This window comes from Trichechus manatus, unplaced genomic scaffold, assembly GCF_000243295.1.
Source record: "Trichechus manatus latirostris isolate Lorelei unplaced genomic scaffold, TriManLat1.0 scaffold00006, whole genome shotgun sequence".
NCBI lineage: Eukaryota > Metazoa > Chordata > Mammalia > Sirenia > Trichechidae > Trichechus > Trichechus manatus.
The window spans coordinates 4674282-4698455 of NW_004443942.1; the positions used below are offsets into that span (position 1 = coordinate 4674282).

Sequence of the window (24174 nt, forward strand, 5' to 3'; positions counted from 1 at the left end):
CTTGGTAAAGTACAGGGTCAACGAAGAAAAGGAAGACCCTCAACGAGATGGATTGACACAGTGGCTGCAACAATGGGCTCAAACATAACGATTGTGTCCATGGCGCAGGACTGGACAGTATTTCGTTCTGTGGTACAGAGTCGCTATTAGTCGGAACCCACTCAACAGCACCAAACAACAACAACATAAAGCAAGCCTCAACAAATTATCAATAGACTACATTCTGTTCAAAAAAAAAAAAGCAATAAATTAACTAACCTTTCCCATATATTTGGAAACTTAAAAATATGGTTTTAATAACAGGAATCATTCATACTGGAAAGAATATTTTATGTATTTTAACTATTTGATGGGTGGTTACGTTAATATAATATGGTATATATGGCAGTTGTGTTAGAGCATCTGAGTTCTTCTACCATTTAGGGTAATTAAGTTTATTCAACCCTGACTTCATACTTCAGAACTTTTTGAATACTGTTTCATTGTTTTCCAAAAATAATCTCTCCAAAAACATATTAGATGGTAGCTTCAAAATTAACTGAAAGATTAACAAAATAATCCACCTTAGGAAATTTTCTAAATAACATCCTACTTCAAAACCATGTCTAATATGTTGTAACAAGTTAAAATAATGATGAACAATTTTCAGAACTATGGATACATGAGTAACAATTTCATGGAAGAATAAAATTTCAGCAATAGAAAATTTTCAAAAAGCTAACTCAGATTAGCCTAATAAAGAACAAAAGAGCAAACCGCAGGTCAGAGTCGAGCCACAGACTGATGCTGCGGCCCACAGAGTATGTGCACTGCCCACACGATCAGTCCTCCTAGCTGACTAGCCGCTGGGCTGCTGCACCATGGATGCCCCGAAGCAGGTGGTCAACTTCGGGCTGGGCCGCCAAGCTGCTGCAATGAGTGCTGTTGGAGATACAAAAGAAATTATTGGACTTCAAAGGAGTTGAGATTAGTGTTCTTGAAATGAGCCACAGGTCGTCAGATTTTGCTAAAATTATCAACACCACAGAGAATTTTGTGGAAGAATCATTAGCTGTTCCAGACAACTACAAGGTGATTTTTGTGCAAGGAGGTAGGTCTGGCCCGTTCAGTGCTGTCCCCTTAAACTTGAATGGCCTGAAAGCCGGAAGATGTGCTGACTATGTGGTGACAGGAGCTTGGTCAGCTAAGGCCGCAGAAGAAGCCAGGAAGTTTGGGACTGTAAATGTCGTCCACCCCGAACTTGGGAGCTATACAAGAATTCCAGATCCAAGCACCTGGAACCTCAACCCGGACATCTCTTATGTATATTACAGCACAAACGAGACTGTGCATGGAGTGGAATTTGATTTTATACCCGATGTCAAAGGAGTAGTGTTGATTTGTGACATGTCCTCAAACTTCCTATCCAAGCTAGTCGATGTTCCCACATCTTTCTCCCGTGGAGCAGGTGGTGGGTTTGAACAGCTGACCTTTTGGTTAGCAGTCAAGCGCTTTAACCACTGCACCACCAGGGCTCCTAAATAAGCAATACCAGATGCTAAAAAACAGAAGAATTTTCTTTTAACTTTGGGAAGAATGCAGTGTAAGTTTAGTATCATAAACTAGTTAAAAAATTGGTAACAGAAAACAATGAATGTTCAAGTAGATAATAAAATACAATTAAAAAAAGAATGGACAATACAAGAAAAAGTTGTTGACTTAGAAAACAAACTCAGAGACTTAAGTTGTATACTCTAAGAAGTCCATTGCCTGCAGAAGGTTATAAATATGAAAACTGATAGACAATGATGTAATACAACTAGACTGGCAAATAAGTGGCTCCCATGCTGCCACTCCTCCCTCCCTGCCTACCCAGCCCACTCCCAAGACAGGCATCATTAATCTATCCCAACAGTCTTTTCCTCTGAGCCAAGGCTTCAGAAGTTTTCTTAACTTAGCACTTTGGGCAGCTGCTACCAAATGTGTATAGTTGCAATATAAGATGAAAACAATCTGGCATTCCTTTAGTAGAAGATCTAAGATAAGAATTCACCCTAAAGATGGTAAAAGCACACAGAATCTCTTCAAAGTTTAGTATTTAGGAGGAAGACATTTAAATATATGCTTATTAAATCTCTAAAATTTAGAAATAAAGAATGATGACTTCAAGCAACCAAAGAGAAGAGATAACATTTCAGACCATACAGATAAGAATAACTTAAGATCATTCAACAAAGTGCTGAACAGAATTCATAAATCCACAGAACCTGCAGAAATTCCCCAGTGGGCAACCTCATCTTGAAAAAATTATCCAAGGGGCGTTTACTTGGGTAAGCTAGAACTACTTTAAAATAAAGTAAGTAAGATAAGTAATAGGGGAACCGTTGATGTATAGTAAAGTTTAAATTATATGGCGGCCCTGAAAAATGAGGAGGAAAGACATTTTAAACATGTTTCAGAGTGTCAGTTCTATCGATTCTGAATGAGTTGTGAAGAGCTGGTTAGGTTAATCTAATAGACAATGTATTTCCCACTAGAGAGTGCAAAATTGTCCTCTTTACTGGATAAAAATATTAATTTAGATTAATAAAATAATTAGACTGTTTTGCCTTTGTATTAAGAATTAAAGGGTTGTATCATTGCATCTAAGACTATTGATTTTACAACACGTCATTATTTTAAGAAAGAAAAAACACTTCAGTTAAACTATTACCCATGTTTTCTTATGGCTTAGAATTTTTATTTCATACTCTTCAAAAGTACTTTCTTAGACATATTTAGACATGCACTATGAAGAGCTATGCCCAAGTTTTTGAGAGTGGAGACAGTGATAAATAACTGTTACATCTTCCACCTGGCCCACAGCAGCTGTAAGATGCCATCAGTTTGAAGACATAGCCTGATTTCAAGGATGATAATATGTGAAAAAATGTGTGCCTTAGAATTGATGACATATGACACATTAAATAAGTGACCTTCCAAGTGGGTTTAAAAGGAAAGAAGGTATTTAAGAACAGACGAATATGATTCAGCAGGGCACGTGTTTTACTAAAGGAAATGTACAAGATGCCTTGGATAAGGACATGACTAACTGCTTTGGAAAAACAGGGAAGACTTCTCAGTGGGGGCAGAGAGACCTCCTTAGAGAACTCAGAATTGAAAAGAAGGGAGTGAGGGGTCAGAGTGATGGAAAAAGAGTTCAAATAGGACAGATAAGGCTAGATTAAATGCCCCACTTCCGTAGACCTGGGGTCTTATAATTTGGGGATTCCAGACATGATCACAGGCTTCCACGACACTGGTGCCACTGGTGCTACCATCAGACAGGAGGGAAAAGCACTCTCCACCATGTTGTAGGTGCCCACAATATAGTTGTTGAATGAGTGAGCGAGTTAGTGCATGAGTGAGTGAATGAGTTAGGGTTGTCTGTTACTGGAGACAAGAGCTGTTCTCTTTTCCCTTGACATTCCAGAGAAACTTGAGAGCGAGAAGCTGAACGTTGCTGAGGTCACCCAGTCGGAGATTGCTCAGAAGCAAAAACTGCAAACTGTTCTGGAGAAGATCAATGAAACTCTGAAACTGCCTCCCAGGAGCATCAAGTGGAATGTGGACTGTGAGTTTTACAAGAGAAAATATGACTATTTAGTAACACTTCGGCAAGTACCATGTTGTTGCCCCAAGTAGGCATCCAGCAAGCTGGTAGGTCCTGAGTAGGTGCAAATGCATTTATCACTGAGTGAAATGTACCCTTCCTTAGAAAGAAAACATATCCGACCTTTGGGAAAATAACAAAGTGTCAAAATCCAAAGTCCTGTTTCTGTAAAAGGCTTTCTGTAGAAACCTCATGTGAGATGGTGGTGGTGGTGGTTAGTCACCGTTGAGTCTTTTCAGACTCATGGTGACCCCACGTGAGGTAGGGAGGGGAAAGAAACCAATATTCATTGAGCCTCTTCCATGTCCCATACAACCTTTTGAGAAAGCTGTTGTCTCTAGCTTGTAGAGAGGAAGCCTGAGGTTTCCAGAAGCTGAGGCTCCCATATTCATGCAACTATTAAGAAGCAGTAGAGGGAGGACTTGACTTTGTTCCAAAGCCCATGCCCTTCCTCTCACCACCTCATTTTCCAGAAGGAGCAAAGATATGGCTGAGATTGTAAGCACTGGGACAGGATTTTAAAAGTCAGCAATTCATAGCTACTACAGTTCAAGGATCTCAGAAAGTATAAGCTACCTCAAGGGAAAACCAGTTGCCATCGAGTCTCCTCCAACTCACAGTGACCCCATGTGTGTCAGAGAAGAACTGTGCTCCATAGGATTTTCAGTGGCTGATTTTTCAGAAGTAGATTGCCAGGCCTTTCTTGCAATGCACCTCTGGGTGGACTGTAACTGATAACCTTTTATTTAGCAGCCTTTTGCACCACCAGGAAACTCCAGGGCCTGGGGTCTAACATGGACTTAATGAGTCAACATCAGTATCAATAAGAAAACTTAAAATGGATCCCTTGTCCCAAAAACGTACCTTTCATACTTGGGAGGCAAAAAGGAATCTTCACCTCTAAACTAAGAGACCCCGTAGCTGCCAGGCACAATCCCTTCAGCAGGTTTCTGACATCTGACACTGGGGCCGAGACACCAAGCGCCTCCTTCAGCGTAATTACAACTTTGCTCGCACAGTTTGATAAGCCAGCGGGCACAGCGCACATCTCTTGGAACGGGGCATTCTCTGCGAGCATGGGGGTCACCTGAGAGTGGGAGGAGGGGAAGCCACAGCTCTGGGCCCTAGAGGCTGTCTTGGGGTGGGGCTCTGGTTCCCTGTGTTCCCAGGAACCCTAATAGTGTTTGATGGGGGAGAAAAGGGGCTTGATCACTAGTTTGAGAAACACAGCACACCATATCCACCTTTTGGAAATCCACAATAGTCAGAAGCATTAGAGAAGTCTTCTAATGAAGAACCTGCCTAGTTTTGTTTGATCCTATTTCCCACTCCTGTGAATATGGACCATCTTCCTGCAGCAAAGTAAAATGCTTTGTGACAATCATAGAACACAGTTTGGGGAAGGCTAAGACAGGAGAATGGAATTTTTAAAAGCCACATTAGGAATATTGTCTTCAGTGGCTTTGAATGATTTGCTTGGTTCATTTTTATTTTAATTTCTTATAGGGAAATGTGTATGGGTAAAATAATCACTCATATTTCCGTTCTGACCTAGCTATTTTCATTTTTTTGCCCATTACTATACATGTGAATGGGGCCCTGGAGGCGCAGTGTTTAAGAGCTCAGGCTGCTAACCAAAGGGTCGGCAGTTCAGATCCACCAGCCGCTCCTTGGAAACCCTATGGGGCAGTTCTACTCTGTCCTATAAGGTCGCTATGAGTTGGAATTGCCTCGATGGCAACGGATTTTTTTTTAAGGGTACATGTAAATGCATATTTTTGTTTGGAGAAGGGCTATACACTATTGCATTTTGTTATGTTATTTTCTCTTAATATTGTATCATACGTATGTTCTAAACTCCCATGTGGTCTTCATAATTGTAATTTTTAATGTATGCTTCTAGCTCATAAGGTGGATAATTACCTTCAACCCTAAGCTGATATTGATTCTTTTAGGATCTTTCCAACTTATTGCTAATACCAGATAGCACCAACGTCTTAGACTGTTTATCGTTTTGCTACTCTTGAATTATCCCCCTCAGATAGGTTTACAGAAATGAGGTGAATTACTAGGTTAGAAAACCAAACCCATTGCCATCAAGTTGGTTCTGACTCATAACGAGCCCTGGTGTCATAGCAGTTAAGAGCTGTGGCTGCTGACTATAGTATCAAGGAGGAAACCCTATGGGGCAGTTCTACTCTGTCCTATAGGGTTGCTATGAGTCGGAATCGACTTGATGGCAATTGGGTACTAAATTAGAGGAAATAATTATCTCAGCGGCCAGCTCCCTGAGATGCCTTGGGGCTTTGAGATGTGCTGGACCTATTTACAAGCGTCAGTGGTTTGTTCCAGAAGGAGAGTGACAGGCACAACTCCTCAGGGAAAATATTCCCGTTCTCTCTCAGTCATCTTCCCTGCCGTATCTTGGGACATTGTGTCATCTTTCCGCCCAGGATAAAAGTGGAAGGGACAGGCTGCTGAGCTTCCAAGGTCCTTGATCCAGGGCTTTAGGGGGCTCCTTTCCTTTCTTTTCTTTCTTTTATTTACAACAGTAACAGTTGAAGACTAAGAAAATACAATTAAATGAAAAGAAATGTAAATATTAATATCTCACACATTTATGGTGTTTACCATGTGCTTTATACTGTTCGAAACACTTTACATATTTTAATTTTTGTAATCCTCACTCATCCATCTGAGGTAAAACTTTTATTAACCCATTTTATAAATGAGAAGATCAAGGCATAGAAAGGTAAGAAACTATGACCGTAAGTTTCACGAAGGCAGGGATTTTTGTCTTGTCACTGCTGTATCCCTGGAACCTAGAAGAGTGACTGGGACATAATAAGCACAGAAATATTTGCTAAAGGAGTCTCATTGTCCAAGATCACACACGTGGTAAATGATGGAGCCAGGAATCAGACCCAGAGAGTCTGGCTGCAGAGTCTGTGCACTAACCACTACCCATCCTGCCCCAGAAGCTGCCCCCAGAGAGAGACACCATCAACAGTGTGGTGTGTTCCTTCAAGTCACGTGTGTGTGTAATAAATGAATGAATGAATGTATATATACATAACTATAAAATATATATAATTTTCACAAAGATTAAATCAGCCTATATATGTTGTTTGGAAGATGTATGTCTTTATAAATCATTACATATTGTTCTATATGGCACCTTTAGTGTTACATAATATGACATTATACGGATGTATTATAGTTTATTTCACCATGGATGGATTTTTAGATTGTTTTCAATTTTTTCACTAATATCAGCATAGCCCGATAATGTCTCTCTGCTCACAGCCATAGTTACTTCTTTAAGATAAATACCTAGAAATGGTATTTTAGGGCCAAAGGATATGTACATTTTTAATAGATATTTAATTTATAATAGATATTGTCAAATTGCCTCCAGAAAAATTATGCGAGTTTATATTTCCACCCCAGGACTGGTTTGGAGGCCTATTTCTAACTCAGCAGCTTCTTTTAACATAGTTTCCCAGCCCTAGAGTGACACTGTTGGCACAGCTGCTGCTGTTCTCAGTTTATTCAGTGAAGTCTTGGCCTTTGCGCATTTTCTGAACCCTTCCATCCTGACCTGAGTGCAGGCACACAGTGTTCTTACATTCTGCCGAGTATCAAGGACTAAAACTTCCAGGAGAGGTATTGAGGGACAGCAATGATGTGGGTGGCCAATATGCAAAGGTTGTTTAGAATGTTTTTAATTGAAAAGATGACATATCTTTATCCTAAAGAAAATTCTGAAGCAGGAAAAATATTAAAACCATCTTTACAAGCAACCATAACTATTTTCATTTTTTTAATATATATCTTTCTGTCCAAGACTTGGCCACAAGTACATGCTTTCGTGTGTGAGTGTGTGTATAAATATGCATATATGTCACGTGTATCCACAAATGTATTTATTTTACAGTTTCTATCCAGTTTCTCTATAACGTTGCATTATTAATATTTATAGCTACATCATCTTAACAATGATTTTCAACACATGCAAACTATTCCATTACATAAATGTACCATAATTTAGTAAAGCAGTTGTTATTAAACTGTGCTTTGCCAACCTAGAGATTTACAAGGAGAATCTCAGGTGTCACTGGGTGTGGGGGAGAGCAAGAAACTGTGGGTGGGCCACAGTTAGAACTCTGGGCATTATCATTTGAACCAGAACAGTTGTACTTTTTTCATCAGTTTTACCTATAGGATTTTAGAACAAAGAGTTTCTCTGCTTAATAAAAAAAAAAAGTGAAAACCATTGGATTAAACCATGTTCTTGCTATAGGACATAATTTTTTCCAGCTGTTTTAAGCAGTTGTAGATTACATAATATTTAATATCTTTGTGCTCATTGTGTGTGTGTGTGTGTGTGTGTGTGTGTGTGTATCAGTCAGGATTCTCCAGAGAAACAGAATCAATAGGATATGTATATTTGTGTACTTGTGGCCAAGACTTAGAAAGGAATATAAAAAAAATTAAAGTAGTTATGATAGAGTGGAAAAATACAAATATGTATATGGAGGTACACATATCTATATGTATATGTATGTAAAGATAATATAGAGAGAGAGGTAGAGATTGATTGACTGAGTGAGTGATTGATTAATTTTAAGGAATCAGTATACTTGGTTTTGAGGGCTGCCAAGTCTGAAATCCATAGGGCAGGCTGAAAACTCAGGTAGGATTTCTGTTACAGTCTTGAAGGCAGAACTCCTTCTTCTCCAGGAAACCTCAGTTTTTGCTCTGGCCTTCAACTGATTAAATGAGACCCACCCACATTTTTGAGGGTAATCTCCTGTACTTAAAGTCAACCAATTGTAAACGTTAATCACATCTACAAAATACCTTCGAAGGAACGTGTTAGACTAGTGTTTAACCATACAACTGGGTACCATAGCCTAACCAAGTTGACGCATAAAATTAAACCATCACAGTGTGTTGTGAGACTGTGGGAAAAAATTCCCAGGAGGACAGTGTACTCAATGAAAGGGTATGGTCATCTGTATGGTGCTTGTTGTATAGCTCTGTGTTGCTGACCGAGACAGTCAAGATTATGTACAATGTCACCAAGATGTAAGAAGAACAACTTACTTTTAAAAATAGTTTATTTTATTTTGTTGTTGTTGTTGAAAATATACACTGCAGAACATACAACAATTCAACAATATTTACATGTACAGTTCAGAGACATTGATTACATTCTTCAAGTTCTGGAACCATTCTCACCCTCCTCTTCTGAATTGTTCCTCCTCCAGTGATAGAAAATCACTGTTCCCTAAGCTTCCTATCTAACCTTCCAAGTTGTTGTCCATTTGATCCCATATAGATCTTTAAAAGAGCACAACACTCAAGGCAAACATTCTTTATAATTAAGCTAAACTATTGTTTGGTTTAAAGAAGATTTCAGGGGATATTTTTGGTTTAAGGTTTAAAGATTTTCTCAGGTCAATAGTTTCGGGGGTTCATCCAGCTACAATGGCTCCAGAAAGTTTGGGTTCCATGAGAGTTTGAAATTCTGTTTGTATTTTTCCCTTTTTGATCAGGATTCTTCTATAGAATCTTTGATCGAAACAAAACAACCTGCTTGATCCCAACTTTTCCAGCATTATGTAGCTAATGCCCCTTGAGGAATAGCTGGGAAGGAGTGTCAGTAAAGGGAAAAGGTTAGCAAATGATTGGGTAACAAATGACCAGTGATCGGACTGGTGGCAGTGTGGCAGTTCTGATCACAAGAGCAAGCCTGGGCTTTGCCTTTGTCAGTCAGTGACCACACCATGTCAATGGGTCAGTCCCATACCAAGAGCCTTTTTGGGGGCTGTAACTGTGTGTAAAACTTAGTCGGCAATGCCTGAAAGCCCAGAACTGAAAAATAACTTCTTCTGGAAGGCTAAGAATTCGGAACAGTTCATCAACTGTTTGGCAGTGGTGAAGAACTGCTGTTCATAGCAAGTAGAAAACCTTCTCTGAAGCAGCAATGATAACAAGAAACCCCTAATGAGTTCCCAAGGAATGTCTGAATCATTCCTTTTTCTTGGAGGTTTCTCAAAGCTTCTGCTAGGGCAGATTCATCAATCCCAGGATAGACAGAAGGACACCCTAATAATGGACCCAGTGCATGCTAAGGATACAGAATGGGTTTTTTTTTTTTGTAAATGTCCCCTGTAATGAGGAACTCTGAGAGCTGGCAGGATAAAATACCCGCTTGATTTTCTCTTTTATGAAAAACCAAGGGGAAAAAGCTAACATGTTTTAATGGCCTAGGTGCCAAGTATTTTCACATAAGTTATAATTAAAAAAATATCAACCATTGCTGGGTACCTGCTATGTTCCAAGAGCTTTGCCTAAATTATCTCTGGAAATCCTTACATCCTATACTTTTGCATTAATACCGTTACCCCAATTTGTGAAAATGAGCTCAAATCAAGGCTCAGAGGCCTTGAGTGGCCTATTCAAGGTCCTTTAGCCAGTCAGTAGTACAGTTGTTAAGTCAGAACTCAAGCTCCAGCTGACCCCACTGCCTGTGTGTCCCCATTAGGTCATCATCTTTTTCTTACCTACTGAGAGAACCACAGCCCAGTGGGCCCAGCCTTTCCTAATGTAAGTGAATTAACATCCAGCCATATCTCAGCAGCTGTGAAAGCCAACTAGGTTATGAACATTCCCTCCCAACTGTTCCCCAAGGGGCATCATCTACACTGACCATACATGGCACCCAAGAACAACAAGACCCTTTGAATGATTCTAATGCCTTATTCCAGGGATTTTAAAGTCCTAAACAAGGAAGTGACCCTTGGAACAGGGTAATGGTAACAATCCAGCGTTCTCTGTCAGGTGGGAAGGGAGAAGGGGTACAGAGCACATGTGTTCATGGTTAATAGAATGGCATGAAAAGGGACATGGGGCTTGATGAGGGCTGATTTGAGCCAAGGACTCACTGTCATCAGGGTCCAATTGGCAACTTGGATTAGAGTGAAGAGGTGCTACACTGGAAATCCAACAATATGATCCTAGGAGGAACTCCATGGAATCTGTCCAAGAACTGAGGGGGCCCAGCATGAGGCCCATGATGACCAAGGACATTGAACCTTGAGGGTGGGCTAAAAGGGACTTCAGGTGTGGGACTGCTACATTTTGAATATTGCTTGTATTGCCAAGAACCTGGAAGAAGATTCTCTAAATTTTAAAATCATCTTTTATTTCAGCTGTTCATGCCAAGAGCCTGGTAGCCATCTTGCATCTGCTAGTTGCTCTGTCCCAGTATTTCCGGGCACCAATCCGACTGCCAGACCATGTTTCCATCCAAGTGGTTGTGGTTCAGGTAAGATGAATGCCACCACAAACAACTGCCCCTTTAAGGAGTTGTAGATGCTGGGATACTGTGAGGGCCAAGGCACAGTGGAGAGACGGTCAGAAAAACAGATGAATGAATGCTGAATGTTCTTGGGTGTGGCATACACTGGGAGGCATGTAACTGAGTTATCTGATGCATGTTGGCTTATCCTTGATATGTGCACAAAGGGCGGAAGAGTGCATGTTTGTGTGTAAGATATCCTGTTTGGGGCCTGTGTTTGGGTTTGCCTGTTTTTGTCCGGAGGATGTCTCTAATTATATTCAAGGATTTGTGTGGTGCGTGTTTGTGTAGTGGGGCCAGGAGGAAAGATGTATCCTTTTGTGTGTGCACATTTGCGTGCAGCAGTGTGCAGGATGCCCTGCAAGCCATGGAGAATCATTACTTTTTGTGTTAAACCAATCAAGCATAGCTACTGAGGGAGACAGCTAACTGTGCATGGGAAGGAGTGTGTGCGTGTGTGTGTGTGTGTTTGAGAGAGACTTGACTGGCCATGTCTGTATTGAGAGCACTGCTCCTTTTCACCCGCCCAGAGAAACACAGCTGGGATCTCAAGTCATCTTTTCCAGATTGTTGGATGGAATTTCCATTCACATACGGCTGTGTAATTTCCACAATGAGGGTGTGCTCTCTCCCCGTGACTATCTCACTCTCCTCCTAAACCCATTAGATACTCAAATTTGATTTTATTTTCCATCTTTATACCATTTAGCAAAAGGTCATTGTTTTGTTGGTTTGTTTCTGTTCTTTTCCAAATAAACATGCAGCAAGGGAGAACTCCCTACATAAGCAGCTCCCTGGATATCGACGGTTTTGGAATAGAGTACAATATGGCAGCTCTTCTGTCCCTTGGTGAGGAAAAGCCCTGGAGGCTAATGAACCTTGCCTGACCAGGCCAGACCAGAGTCCAGGACAGAAGGACTTTGAACCGAGCTCTCTCAGAGTTCAGATGTTAGTGGAAGTGGGGGAGGTGTTGGTGGTAGCCATGACTATGACTGATGGCTCCTCCATCCGTTAATCCGTTGTGCCTTAATCAACAAGCATTTCTTCCACACCTTCTGGGTGCTTACCTCTGCTAAGCATCAAAAACAGAACAAAACCTGTTGCCATTGAGTCAATTCCAACTCATGCTGACCCCATGTGTTACAGAGTAGAACTGAATTCCGTAGGGTTTTCTTGGCCATAATCTTTACAGAAGCAGATTGCCAGGCCTTTCTTCCATAGTGCTGCTGGGTGGGTTCAAACTGCAAACCTTTTGGTTAGTAGCCAAGAGCAAACCGTTTGCATCGAGGAACCACTGCTAAGTGTCAAAGGGGTGTAGTAGGAATGTAATACCTTAGCCCTGCCTGCTGGGAGAAAAGACTATATATAAGAAGCAGAGAGGGCCATCAGAAGCCCACAGTCGATGCGAATGTTTTGTGGTTTAGACACTAATTACAGCTGACGGAGAGGTAATAATTGCCATTATTTATTGAGCACTTCAGCTGTATCAAGCATCGTGCTAATAAGCACTTTATGTAACCTAGAACATCCTTGCATAAGCATCTTCCTAGTGAATCCAGGCCATCTCTATTGTGTTATTTTACAGATTGATAATGCATGAATCTACTTCATTATATTTTTAAAAAGTACAATTGAAGACTGAGCAGGAGAGAGCGGGCTTCTATTTTGAAACAGTGACCATTGCAAGCCCACATCATATGCCTTATTTTCAGCTCAATTATAGGCCATCTGAAGCTTGTTGTTGGTTTAATTTCTCCTGTAGGCAGTTTTGTTAGCATGAGGGAGAAAAGAGGACACATTCCATAAAATGGCATTAGTACATGTCAGGTTTTATGGGGTGTTTTGCTTTATCAAGTTTAACAGGCACAGAAGCAGGACTCTGAGAATTTGGCCGTGAGTCACTGACCCAACTACAGAGAAAACTCTTTAGGGAACAAGTAATGGATGGGGGTGAATCAGGATGCTGTGTGAGGGGCTATTTAATCCAGATTTCATCTCCATTCTGTATAAAGGCATTTAATTCTGCATGAAGTTTAAGATTGAGGTTTTATGTCCATGAGTGGCCTCACAAGACAAGGACACAGATTCCATGTGCCTCATGTGAAAACTTTATATACATGAAACCAGATTTGGAAAAAGTCTTGATTCACCCTCACCTAGACCCTTTCAAATGATCTTTTTTTTTTTCTTCTTTTTTTTTTGCTTTGTTAATCCATTCTTCTTCATCTACTCCAGATATACTCTTGGCCTTTATCCAGCACTACGTTTCCTTCTGTAAAAGTATCTGGCAAGTACAGTATTTTCAGTGGCTATTGGGGATGTGAAGGGAAGTTTTGGGAAGTTGCAGCAGGAGGCTAGAGGAGGAGGGATTCAGCTGAGCCACCACCTCTCGGAGGCTCCTTGATACTCAACCTCAGCCTCTGTGGAAGATGAATTCACTGTGGCAGCTGCTTACCCAGACCTTCCTGCCAGTGTCTGGTAAATGGCTGCGTAGGAACCTGATGGAATGAATCTCTCCCTTCACCCCCATCAGAAAGTCTTTCCGAACCCTTATATTCCCCTATTCAAAAACCTTCATGCCCACACGATGAAATTCACACTCTTCAGATTGGCGTTTAGAGCTCCTCATTGACTAAAGCCAGCTACCCTCCCGGTCTGATCACCCACTAGTTCCTCCAGACACTCTGCTTTCACCAAACAGCCTCCTGAACACATTTGTTCTGTCCTGATTCTGCATTTTGGCTCGGGCCATGCCTCCTACCTGGGATGGCCTCTCCTCTGTGTCTTGTGAAATCCTAGAACCACCTCATGGACCTCTTCCTCTTGGAAGGTTTTCCTGACCATCCCAGCTGGAGGAGCTTGCAATGTTCTTGCATTTAGCACTGCTTCTCTGCATAGAGTGACCACAGAACTTATCACCCACGACACTTGGAGAGTGGAATTGGGGTCCTATTAATAATTAAGCTGGGATAATAGGAATAAACAAGGACAATTTTTGGGAAAACCATTCTCACACGTGCCTGCTTCATCTCACCCATTGTAAAAATGGTGTGAGGGCCAGGGTTTGACCTCCTCTAACTGCTATCTTTACCAATTCTGATACCAACCGTCCCTACTCCCGCACTCTCTACTTCTCTGCTGGGTTCAACAATTCATTGCAATGGCCACACAGCACTCACAGATAATACTCAAGATTATGGGGTTTATTAGGGAAATAACAGGTTACAATTCAGGTTCAGGATAGTGTTCTTCTATCAGGACAGCCTCTTCCCTGCTATGCTTGCAGGCACGCCTCTCTTGGCCCTCGCCTCTGCCCTGCTCAGGCAAGTGTTACAAAGCTCTTTTAGCCCTCGTGGCACAGTGGTTAAGAGCCAACCAAAAGGTTGGCAGTTCAAATCTACCAGCTGCTCCTTGGAAACCCTATGGGACAGTTCTACTATGTCCTATAGGGTTGCTATGAGTCGAAATCGACTCGACAGCAACGGGTTTAATAAGTTCCCAGAGGCACCCCAGGCACTCAGCGTTCTCGATCCACGGGCAGGGAAGCCCACTGCACGTTTCCTGCCGGTTTCTCCTGCCACCGCTTCTTGCCATCTTCAGGGTTACATCTCTCTCTCTCCGTCTCCTGGTTCCAGGAGCTTCTCGGCACAGGGATCCCAGGTTCAAAGGACATGCTCTCTGCTCCTGGCTGTCCTTCCGTGGTGGCGGTGGGATCCTCTCTCTCCTGCCTGTGGAATGGCTCATCTCAAGCCCAGCAGGATGGCAAAACTGACCAATTCCTTTAGTGGACCATAATTACCATATCTGCACAGTCCCGCCCAATCACCTGAGTGGGAGTTACAAGACCATGGCTAGAAAGGCCACACAAAAGTGATCCATCACACCGCGTCCATTTTACTCTTAACTTCCTCGAGGCCAGAAACCATGTCTTAAACTCCACGTTATTTGCTCTAACTCCAGCACAGGGCCTTGTTAATGAAGTAAAGCACTGATTAATGAAGTAAAGACGAAAGAGGATTAATCGATGAGAGGAGTGATGGATGACAGGTGAATGGATGGATGGGTGGATGGATGGATGGATGAGTGGATAGACAGATGGGCCTCCAAAGTGCTTAATCTAAGAGAAGAAGCTAGTTGCTGAGGACTGTACCACTTACTTAAAAACTCCCATTTTATCAGTTAAAAAGAAAGAAAGAAACTCTACCGCTGTCTGAATTCTCTAAATTGGCCTCAGTTCCTCTACCCCAACCCTACCGTTAAATGTTTCTCCCAGCTTCCCTCTGTGGCCCCAGCTGGAGGGCAGACACACCCTAGCCTTCATTTCCATTTGGTTTACTGTGGATTACTCTGGGAGGCAAACAGTTTGCTTCCAGCAGAATGTCTTCCAATAAAGAAAGAAAAGATTCACCATCCAAGAAACAGCCTACTTGTTTGGACTAAGCACTAATTGCACTTTAAGTACGAATGGTACAGTCCAGTAACAGGAAATCAGGGGCCTCGTTTCATTTCTAGCATTATCTCGTCTGAGTTCATTTCTCAAACGCCACTAACTTTCTCAGTATCAGAAATGTGAATCAGTTTTTCGGTATTTTTCTAAAGCATATTTTTCTCTTCTTCTCCCAACCCCTCTCCCCACCCCCATTTCAGAAACGAGAAGGAATCCTCCAGTCTCGGCAAATCCAAGAGGAAATAACTGGTAACACAGAGTATGTCAACACCATTGTTGCCAGCGATTCTGTAATGGAACACAGATGTTTCTCTGAAATTCATCCATTTGCTGATATTTAGTTTTCATTTATTGGGATTGCAGGAGGGATTAGACTTCAGCCAATGATTATGGTTTAGCCTTTTCCATGCGTTCAAAACATGCCTCTCAATGCTTAAGGTACAAACTTGGGTGGGGAAGTGGGGAGAGGGAATTAACAGTGATTGAAAAATTCTAATTTTATGGCACTCCAGGAAAAAATGCGCCCAAAAAAGCCAACCAGCATGAAATCATCATGCTATAAACTTGGGGTTGAATTTAAATTGTTAATCTTCCAAAGGACGGTTTTCTTCCTTTTCTGAATCTCTTTTATTTGATCATGTGCCATGACCCAGAGGCCCCTCTCCACCCTAGCATTTTTTGTTTGTTTGTTTTCCCCTCTCTTTTTCCTGTGCTTTAAGAAATTGCAGTATCAGAACGTAGAAGAGGTTTGCCATGGCAAAGAGGAGTTTTGTTCTTAAGCAGAAAGAGCAGGTTGATGTATGGGAGTCTGAGGTCGCTGGGCAGGCCTGCGCCCTGGCACACGGAAAGCCGGGCAGTTAGTTTTCAGCAACCCCTGCTCCTCCACCAGTTATCTGTGTTCCCGTTGAATAACAGCAGCACTGTGGAAAGAGCAGGGGCCTCTAAGTCTGCCCATTTTGAGTTCAAATTCAGGCTTTCCCGCTTACTAGGTAAATCCCTTAACCTCTCTGACCTTGGTTTCTTCGTCTTTGAAGTAGAGAGTATTTTTCTACCCTGCAGAGAGGTGGTGAGAATTCCATGTAGTAGCAGCTATTCCTTCCATTCACCTGCCCTTTATTGCTGCCTTTCCTGGTTTTCCCCATCACAGCAGCTGACCCACATCTTCTAAGCCTTGCCCAATCTCTAGGAAACTCCCTCCTCCCTCCTCCCAGTAATGCTGCCTGTCTAGACTACATTGTGTACTGTGCTTTAGAAAAGGCCTTGGGGTGTGGGCATTTCAGGCTGCGGGGGAGGAGCAGAGATGAGGGTTGGCCCTTCCCGAGAACCCCAGTGTACGTAGACCTCATCAGGCAGGCTCCACGTCACTCCAGCGGCCGGTCTTGGCAGTGGAGGGGCCAGCTGACGGATAGAGCAACACCGATTCTTGGCCTTGGTTCCATGAGAAGCAGGAGGAAAGGTGCCCTGGGAAGGCCTGCTGGGAAAGGAGGAGAATTCCTCACTGTCCTGCTCCCTACCCGCCCCACCCCTTGCTGGACTTGACTGGCCTATTTCACCTTCTGGAAAAGAAGAAGACATACGTGACAGGAGCATGGCCCATGAGAAACTCCTGAATCAGGCAGTGTAAAGTTTCAGATTCCAGAACACTCTCTCAGCTTCATGTTATGGCTTCTGTTGTTCTTCTGTCTCTGCCATCTCTACCACACAGACGTAGACATGGAATCTCCTAATAATGAAAGCAAAATACAATTCATGAAGTGCTTTTGTATCTCATTGATCATAATAAACACATAGGGCAATAATTAAATTCCCTAAAACACCAAAATCTAAAGGTGATGAAGAAGACTGTATCATAGATTCATCCAACAGTTAACACCAAGTCAATTGTTCTTTCCAATACACTACCCCCAGGTGATCATTTGGTGGGTGAAAGGTGTATAGTTGGAATAAACTAATAAGAATCATAATAAAGAACCAGACATGTACTGAGGAAAAAAAATGTATTGAGCATTTACTATATACTAGGTATTATGCTAAAATCTTTCTACATATTAAATCATTTAGTGCTCACAGCATCCCACTGAGGTGTTTACAGTTATCCTCATTTTAGAGGTAAGAGACCTGTGGCGCAGAGAGGTTAAGTAACTTGTCCAAGGTCGCACAGCTAGCAAATGGCTCAGTGGGATTTAAAACCTAAGTGGTCTGTCTCCAGTGCTTATGCTCTGAATACTGTGCTGCTTCTCTACTGCAAGTGCAGTTACAGTTCCTGCCTCTTTGGGTCAATGGCAGTTGCTGTTTGGTGGGCATTACAGGATGGATGGACAAGAGACAAAGCTGACCTCCCCAAGCGGATACCCACAGCAACCTGGGCAGTAGAATTCCACATACAGGAGTTTGCTTGAGCAAACGCTGCTCCAAAAATTTGTTTGGCAATATTGAGCCCCTGAGTCCCATATTCTTTCTTAACTGCAAGCAATAATGTGATTTTATTTAAGACAAGAAATAGTCGTTTAAGCATCATTACACCAGGCTTTGCACTGACACCAGTATATCTGTATAACAGAGGGAAGAAAAATAGGTAGTAATATGATGAAGACTGAATAATTAGAGAACTTGGCACAGATTACAATTCCCAAGGAAGAAGGGTTTTTGAGTTCTTCAACCAAGGGCAGGCAGGTGGCAAGCTGGCGCCAGGCAGCCAGGGTGGGAGTGGGCTTCCAGCAGTGATGGGAGGTTTTCTCAGAGGACTGCCCAAGGAGAGAAGAATCACACTGTTTTCTTTTTCTTTTCCCTCCAGGGCTCTTTCCGGGAGGCATGGTGAGTTGCCTAAGATTGTCCTCCAGTGTTGGTGGCTGCAATGGGGCTCTGGTTAATTCTGCAGCAGCTGTTCTGTGGCCGCTGAGAAGAACAGGCACTCAAGCTTGCTGCCTGGGCATGTGTCTGCACCAGCCTGTGACAGGACCAGTTGGGGAGGGAGGGACAGCTTATTGGTGGGAAGAGGAAAACGACCCACATTGACACAGTCCTGTTGGAAGTGGTCAGTGGTTTTGCTGGGCTTCTGCATGGGCCTGGGCATTTACGGGGCAGTTTTGCTCCAAGCATATTGTGGGAGTGAAGGAAGTGGTATATGAGCACAGTCAGGGACTGTCCCCTCTCCCTGCTCTGCCCAGCCCTTCTACAGGCTGTCTTCTCCCTCTTCCATCCCACAGCTCCTACCTCTCCCATTTCCCAGCATTCTTTGGATTTGTTTCTAAGTCTGTGAATGTCAGAGATCACAGTCACCTTTCTGGCAGTCTCAAAGTTACCCATCCATCTGTGCAAGAGTAGGAAAAGACAGACCTTGCAGTCATGAACCCTTCTAACCCAGATTTGTCTTGGAGACTCTTCTCTCGTTCCCTTCCTCCCTCCACAATTTCACCTCTCAATTGGGAAACATGAAGCTGAGCAAGGAAAATCCCTGAAGGGGTCACAGGCCTCTGGTACTTTCTGTGATCCTGGTTTTTACTATGGGTAATGTGTGTAAGTATTTCAGTTATGCTAATAACAATCCACATCAGTAGAGTTTACAGAGCACGTTCACATACATTCTTGCCTTTCACCCTCATGACAACCTAGGGGGAGCTTCATTTTTCAGATGATAGTTTGGAGAAGAAGAAACTGAGGCTCAAAGAGTTGAAGTGACCTAGGTCACCCAGAGTAGGAGCTCATATTCTACCCTGGGGCTCCCTGACTCTCGGTCCTTTTATCTGTGCACTCCACCATGATGTTTGTCTTGAGTGTCTTGTTTTTGAAAATTAGGGGGGGTGAAATGATTGGATATTTAGTTAGCATTCTATCTCAAAAACGCTTCAGAAACATTTTAGAATCGTGACTGAGTCACGATAAGGTTATGTTGTTGTTGTGTGCTGTCACGCCGATTCCAACTCATAGCGACCCTATATGACAGAGTAGAATTGCCCCATAGGATCTCCTACACTGAAATCTTTATGAGAGCAGATCACAGTTCTTTTCACCCACAGAGCGGCTGGTGGGTTCAAACTGCTGACCTTTTGGTTAGCAGCCAAATGCTTAATTATCCCGTCACCAGGACTCCTTGAGTCATGATATAATGGAACATAAGTAGTGAAGAGAAATGGCCAATCCCAGGTCAGACTGCCTGATAGAGCCCCTTCCCTTCAATAGAAGGTCGACGTGTTTCCAACATGGGAGTGCACACATGGAGAAAGACCCCCACATCTCAGCCCCAAACCCAGATTCCAGAGTTGCAAGCAACGTCTCACACCCCAAAGAGTTCCTATCTGTAGCTGACCATGTGGCCTTTAAAGGCTCATGTGGCCAGACTGGGGGTAGATTTCCCAGGAGGTGTCTTCCTGCCCCACTTTATGTTTTCCTCTTTTCCAGAACGCGATGCCTTCGACACGTTGTTCGACCATGCACCAGACAAACTCAATGTGGTGAAAAAGGTGGGAAGGAGGTACCTGGGAGGGAACCAGGGCAGGGAGATGCAGCCAAAACATTATGAAAACCCATCCCTGCAGCCAGCAAGCTTCCTGCTGAAATGGTGTAACCATCAAATCTCTGCAAATGCAGGGCTTTCCCCCTTGACGTCATTTTACCTGTCGTCTTCTCACTGGTACTTTATCCTGTCTCTTTCTTCTCCCATCGGGATGATAGCTCGCTCGAAAGTTTTGAGGCCGTGAGCACTCTTAACTTCCCACCTGCACCAAACACCAGCCTTGCCTGCCTCCTCACTCAGATCTCTCTCTGTCTCCCTGGGCACAGGGTCCTGCATCTAACAAGGATGGACCCAGTGGGTTAATTTCTCCTTTGGCCCCTTCTTAATTTCCCTTAGGCTCTCCCTGACCCTAGGCTCAGACACTCTCCCTGACATTCTTCCTCTTACGACTTTTGGTGAAATGTTGCTCCTTTCACCATCCTGAAACTGCCAATTGGAATCCACAGAGTGTGGGACTGCAAAGCTGAGCCAGCCCCTCCAACCCCTGCTGTACCCATGGGGGCTCTGCAGGAACAGCCTCCTAGGCTGCTGATCTGCACTCAGCTCTGCATAGGGACCCCTGGCCGTGCTCCTGGCTCCTTGTCCTGTGTGTTCACACTGATTTGTGTCTCCATGGTGGAGTCACAGAAGTGGCCTTCAGGGTATGGCCTGGTGACCCTCCGTCTCAAATGCCTGGCTGTGCTTCTCTTGTAGACACTCATCACATTTGTGAACAAGCACCTGAATAAACTGAACCTGGAAGTCACAGAACTGGAAACCCAGGTGGGTGGCAGCCCCAAGCACAGGATGGGGGGCAGGGCCATGTGACAGCCACTGTATGAAGTGTCCCGCCGCACATCACAGGAAGGGTCTTCCACACTGACCGTGAAGCTTTCCCCTGGGGTGGGAACCAGATGGAATTTCTCTGTGAATTTTTTTCCAACTTTATGTTTTGAAAATTTGCAAGAATGTCACAGTGAACATCCATATACTCTTTGTATTTAGTTGTCATGTCTCTTTAGTCTCGTTTTAATATAGAATAATTCCTTAGCCTTTCTTTATGTCACGTTGACATTTTTGAAGAGTGCAGGCCATTTGTTTTATAGAATGTCCCCTAATGTCTTCCCTCCTGATTAGATTCAGGTTATGCATTTTCAGTAGGAATACAACGTAAGCTTATGCTCTGTTCTTCTAAGGCATGACGTTTGAGGCACTTTTGTCCATTAGTCCCATTACTGGTGATGTTAACTGTGATTTTCCCACTGTAAAGTCCTTTTTCCCCCTTTATAATTAATAACTAATCTTTGGGGAGATACTTTGAGACTGCGTAATTCGTCTTGTATCACAACACCCTTTCATTCTTGATGACTTTCTAAGATGTGGCTTTCTTTCAAGCACTTGGGTACTCCCTGGGTCTGCTGCCAAGTTCTAACCCAGTGTGTGTGGACTCTGGAATGAGCTTCATATACTCTTTTGGGAAATAGGGAATGCTATGGAGAAGCGATCTTTCCTCCAGTGGGCTCTGGAACTTTCACCTTGGTTTTCATGGGGCAGGGAGTGCTAACAAAGGGAGTCACTGCTGAGCACTTCTGGTGTCTGTCTGTGGGTGTTACCCACTATATCATCAAGACTGAGTCATTGGCTGGTGCAAATGGTTAATGCACTCATCTGCTAACCAAGAGGCACCTCAGAAGAAAGGCCTAGTGATTTGTTTCCAAATAATCAGCCACTGAAAACCCTATGGAGCACAGTGGTACTCTGACATACATGGGGTCGCCATGAGTCAGGATCTACTCAATGGCAACTGGTTTACTGGTGGTACCACCAAGTCGCTAACACTAGCAGTTAGGGATGGGGAGGAGGGAGCAGTCTAACTTAGTGGCACTCGGAGCTGTGAATAGCACTTAACTTAACCCAAAGTCCTCCCCTGAGTTGAAAAATTACATTCTGTTATTCCCAACCCAATCCAGTCATAGCAAGAATGAGGCCCAGTTAGGTAGCTCCCACTGGGAGGAACTTGATTTTGACACAGATGCTAGGGTCTGCTCTCCCATTGTCCACCCTAGGGCAGCCTGGGATGACTCATGCTTAGGTCCAAAGTTGAAGGAATGGTGGACAGAAAGCAGGGAGGAAGCCACTCCCAGGCCCTCCTAGATCAGGCCCGTCCTCAGAATCTTATCCCTATTATGAAGACTGAGCCACAGGCCCACCAGCCAATCACCTAGAAAGGCTGTCTGAGTAGACTCTGGGCCCAGCATACCCTCCAGTCAATTCCCCTATTCAGTCTAGTTGTTTTAAGCTTTCTAAGATGATTCCAAGAAATTGGGCCTCTGCAAACTCTAGCACCTGTTGTTTGTGATCATAAGCATTTGGTGGCTCAGTCTCCCTTGAAAGGGTTCTGGAATACTGGATATGCATCCGACCGCTATACCTTTGCTCAAGTCATCCTCCATAGCCTGAAGAGCCTGCTCCTTCCAAACCTCAGTCCTCCCTTAGGCCCCCACTGCCTCCACACTAATCTTGCTTTTCCTTGAGTGGAAGACCTACAGTCCTCTGCACTTAGCCTAGGAAGCTACAGTCCCTGTCAGCATACTGGACCAGGTTTCCCAACCTGTCTGGACTCTGCGCTCCTTCATGGAAGGGGCTGGACTCTAAGCTTTGGCCATGGCCCTCGGTGTACAGTTCTCCCTTGCCAGCAAGAGCCAGTAAGTTGTGTCCTGAGTACTTTGTTGTTTTCCTAGATAGTAATAGCAATTGTTAATATTTATTAAGTGCTTCCTACATGCCAAGCAGTGTTCTAGGCACTTTACACATACTAACTGGTTCACCCCTCATGGTAATGCTGTGAAGTGATACGATACTATCATCAGTTCCATTTTACAGATGAGAAAAAAGAAGGCACAGAGAAGTTATGTAACTTGCCCAAGTCACATAGCTAGTAGGTAAATTTGAACTCAGGAGGCCTGGTTCCAGAGCCCACACTTGTAACAGCTACCTTCTACTCAAGTGTTAATGAAGTGAAATGTGAGAAAGGAGAATGCCCAGGCCTATATGACTCTAGAGTTCTTCTTCTCTGTTCAGAAAGCAAAAGTCACCTCCGCTAGCCTCATGCCATTTGCCTTGGACATCTTTCCCTCCTCCCTCTGGTCTCATCCCTCAGGTCTTCATTCAGGCAGTGGCTCCTGCAGAAGCCTTCCCCGATGGCCCCATAAGAGCGGGGTGATCTTTGTCAATCTCACTCAGGTCAAGGCACTTCCTTCCATCGGAGCAATTACCACATTGCCTCCACAGCAGTCTCTGCACTGGACTGTGAGCTTTTTGAGGGCAGGAGCCACACCTGGCCCATTTCTGTAGTCCCAGTGACTTGGTACACAGTCAGGGCTTGGAACACAGTCAGTGCTCAATAAATGCTAGATCAGCTGAGATCAGGACTGTGGACTTGAGGCTCCTGTGCGAGGCCAGCTAGACCTGGGGCAGCTTGTTGCAGAGCAAACCTCCCTGCCTTGGGCCACAGTCCCCCATCCCCCACCATCAGCTGCCTGGGCAGGGAGCTTTTTGTTCTGTTGGGGGAGGGGGCAACAGGGAAGCTAGTGGGGCTAGGAAGCTCAGGAGCCCAGTGCCTTCACCTGGCTTTCCCTCCAGTTTGCAGATGGTGTGTACCTGGTGCTGCTCATGGGGCTCCTGGAGGGCTACTTTGTGCCCCTGCACAGCTTCTTCCTGACCCCAGACAGCTTTGAACAGAAGGTAAGGGGAGGATATGTCAAGGGAGGTCCCTAGCCACATCCCCTGACTCATCTACCACACCTACCCTGGGTCTGTCCAGGAGAAGGAGAGCAGCTTCCCCTCTGGTCCACGGTTTTCAGTGGCTGGAGGTGGGCACCCATTCTTATGAGCAGCTGAGCTGGGAAGGAGCTACCCCACACCACTGAGCATCCTGATCAGCCTTTCCCTCCCTCTGCAGCGCTGGCCATACGCTCCTGCCAAGCACCACAGCCCAGCCTCTTCTCTGCCCTGAGGTGGCAGGGAAGGGAAGGTGGTCACAAGGCACGTTAGACCTGAGGTCCACACCCAGCCAAGCCATGGTGACCTCTCATAGGCAGCCTCAGCCTGCTGCCTGGACCAGGGGCGTTTGGTCCAATACAAAATCCCTTTTCTGCTTCTTGCACGTGTCTGCAGTCTGATCCTTTCAAGTGTGTGCACTGACACCCTGAGTTTAAAGTCCTGGCAGTTGGCAG

General features: G+C 44.0%; 2 protein-coding genes across 2 annotated transcripts in view; both read left to right on the forward strand.

The window, feature by feature from the left end:
• PARVA (parvin alpha) overlaps positions 1-23954 on the forward strand; it is a 156556-nt gene extending 132602 nt beyond the window's left edge. The window contains exons 7-14 of the mRNA XM_023736930.1: positions 3452-3592; positions 10852-10967; positions 15648-15706; positions 18242-18261; positions 19846-19907; positions 20654-20722; positions 23582-23683; positions 23901-23954. Of these exons, the coding sequence (XP_023592698.1) occupies positions 3452-3592; positions 10852-10967; positions 15648-15706; positions 18242-18261; positions 19846-19907; positions 20654-20722; positions 23582-23683; positions 23901-23954 (623 nt within the window). The remainder of the gene's footprint in view (positions 1-3451; positions 3593-10851; positions 10968-15647; positions 15707-18241; positions 18262-19845; positions 19908-20653; positions 20723-23581; positions 23684-23900) is intronic.
• LOC105756530 (phosphoserine aminotransferase-like) lies at positions 861-3336 on the forward strand. Its single transcript, XM_012556918.1, is given in 3 exon segments — positions 861-898; positions 900-1438; positions 3254-3336. Coding segments are annotated over 3 exon segments (660 nt in total).
• Positions 23955-24174: the final 220 nt, after the last annotated feature.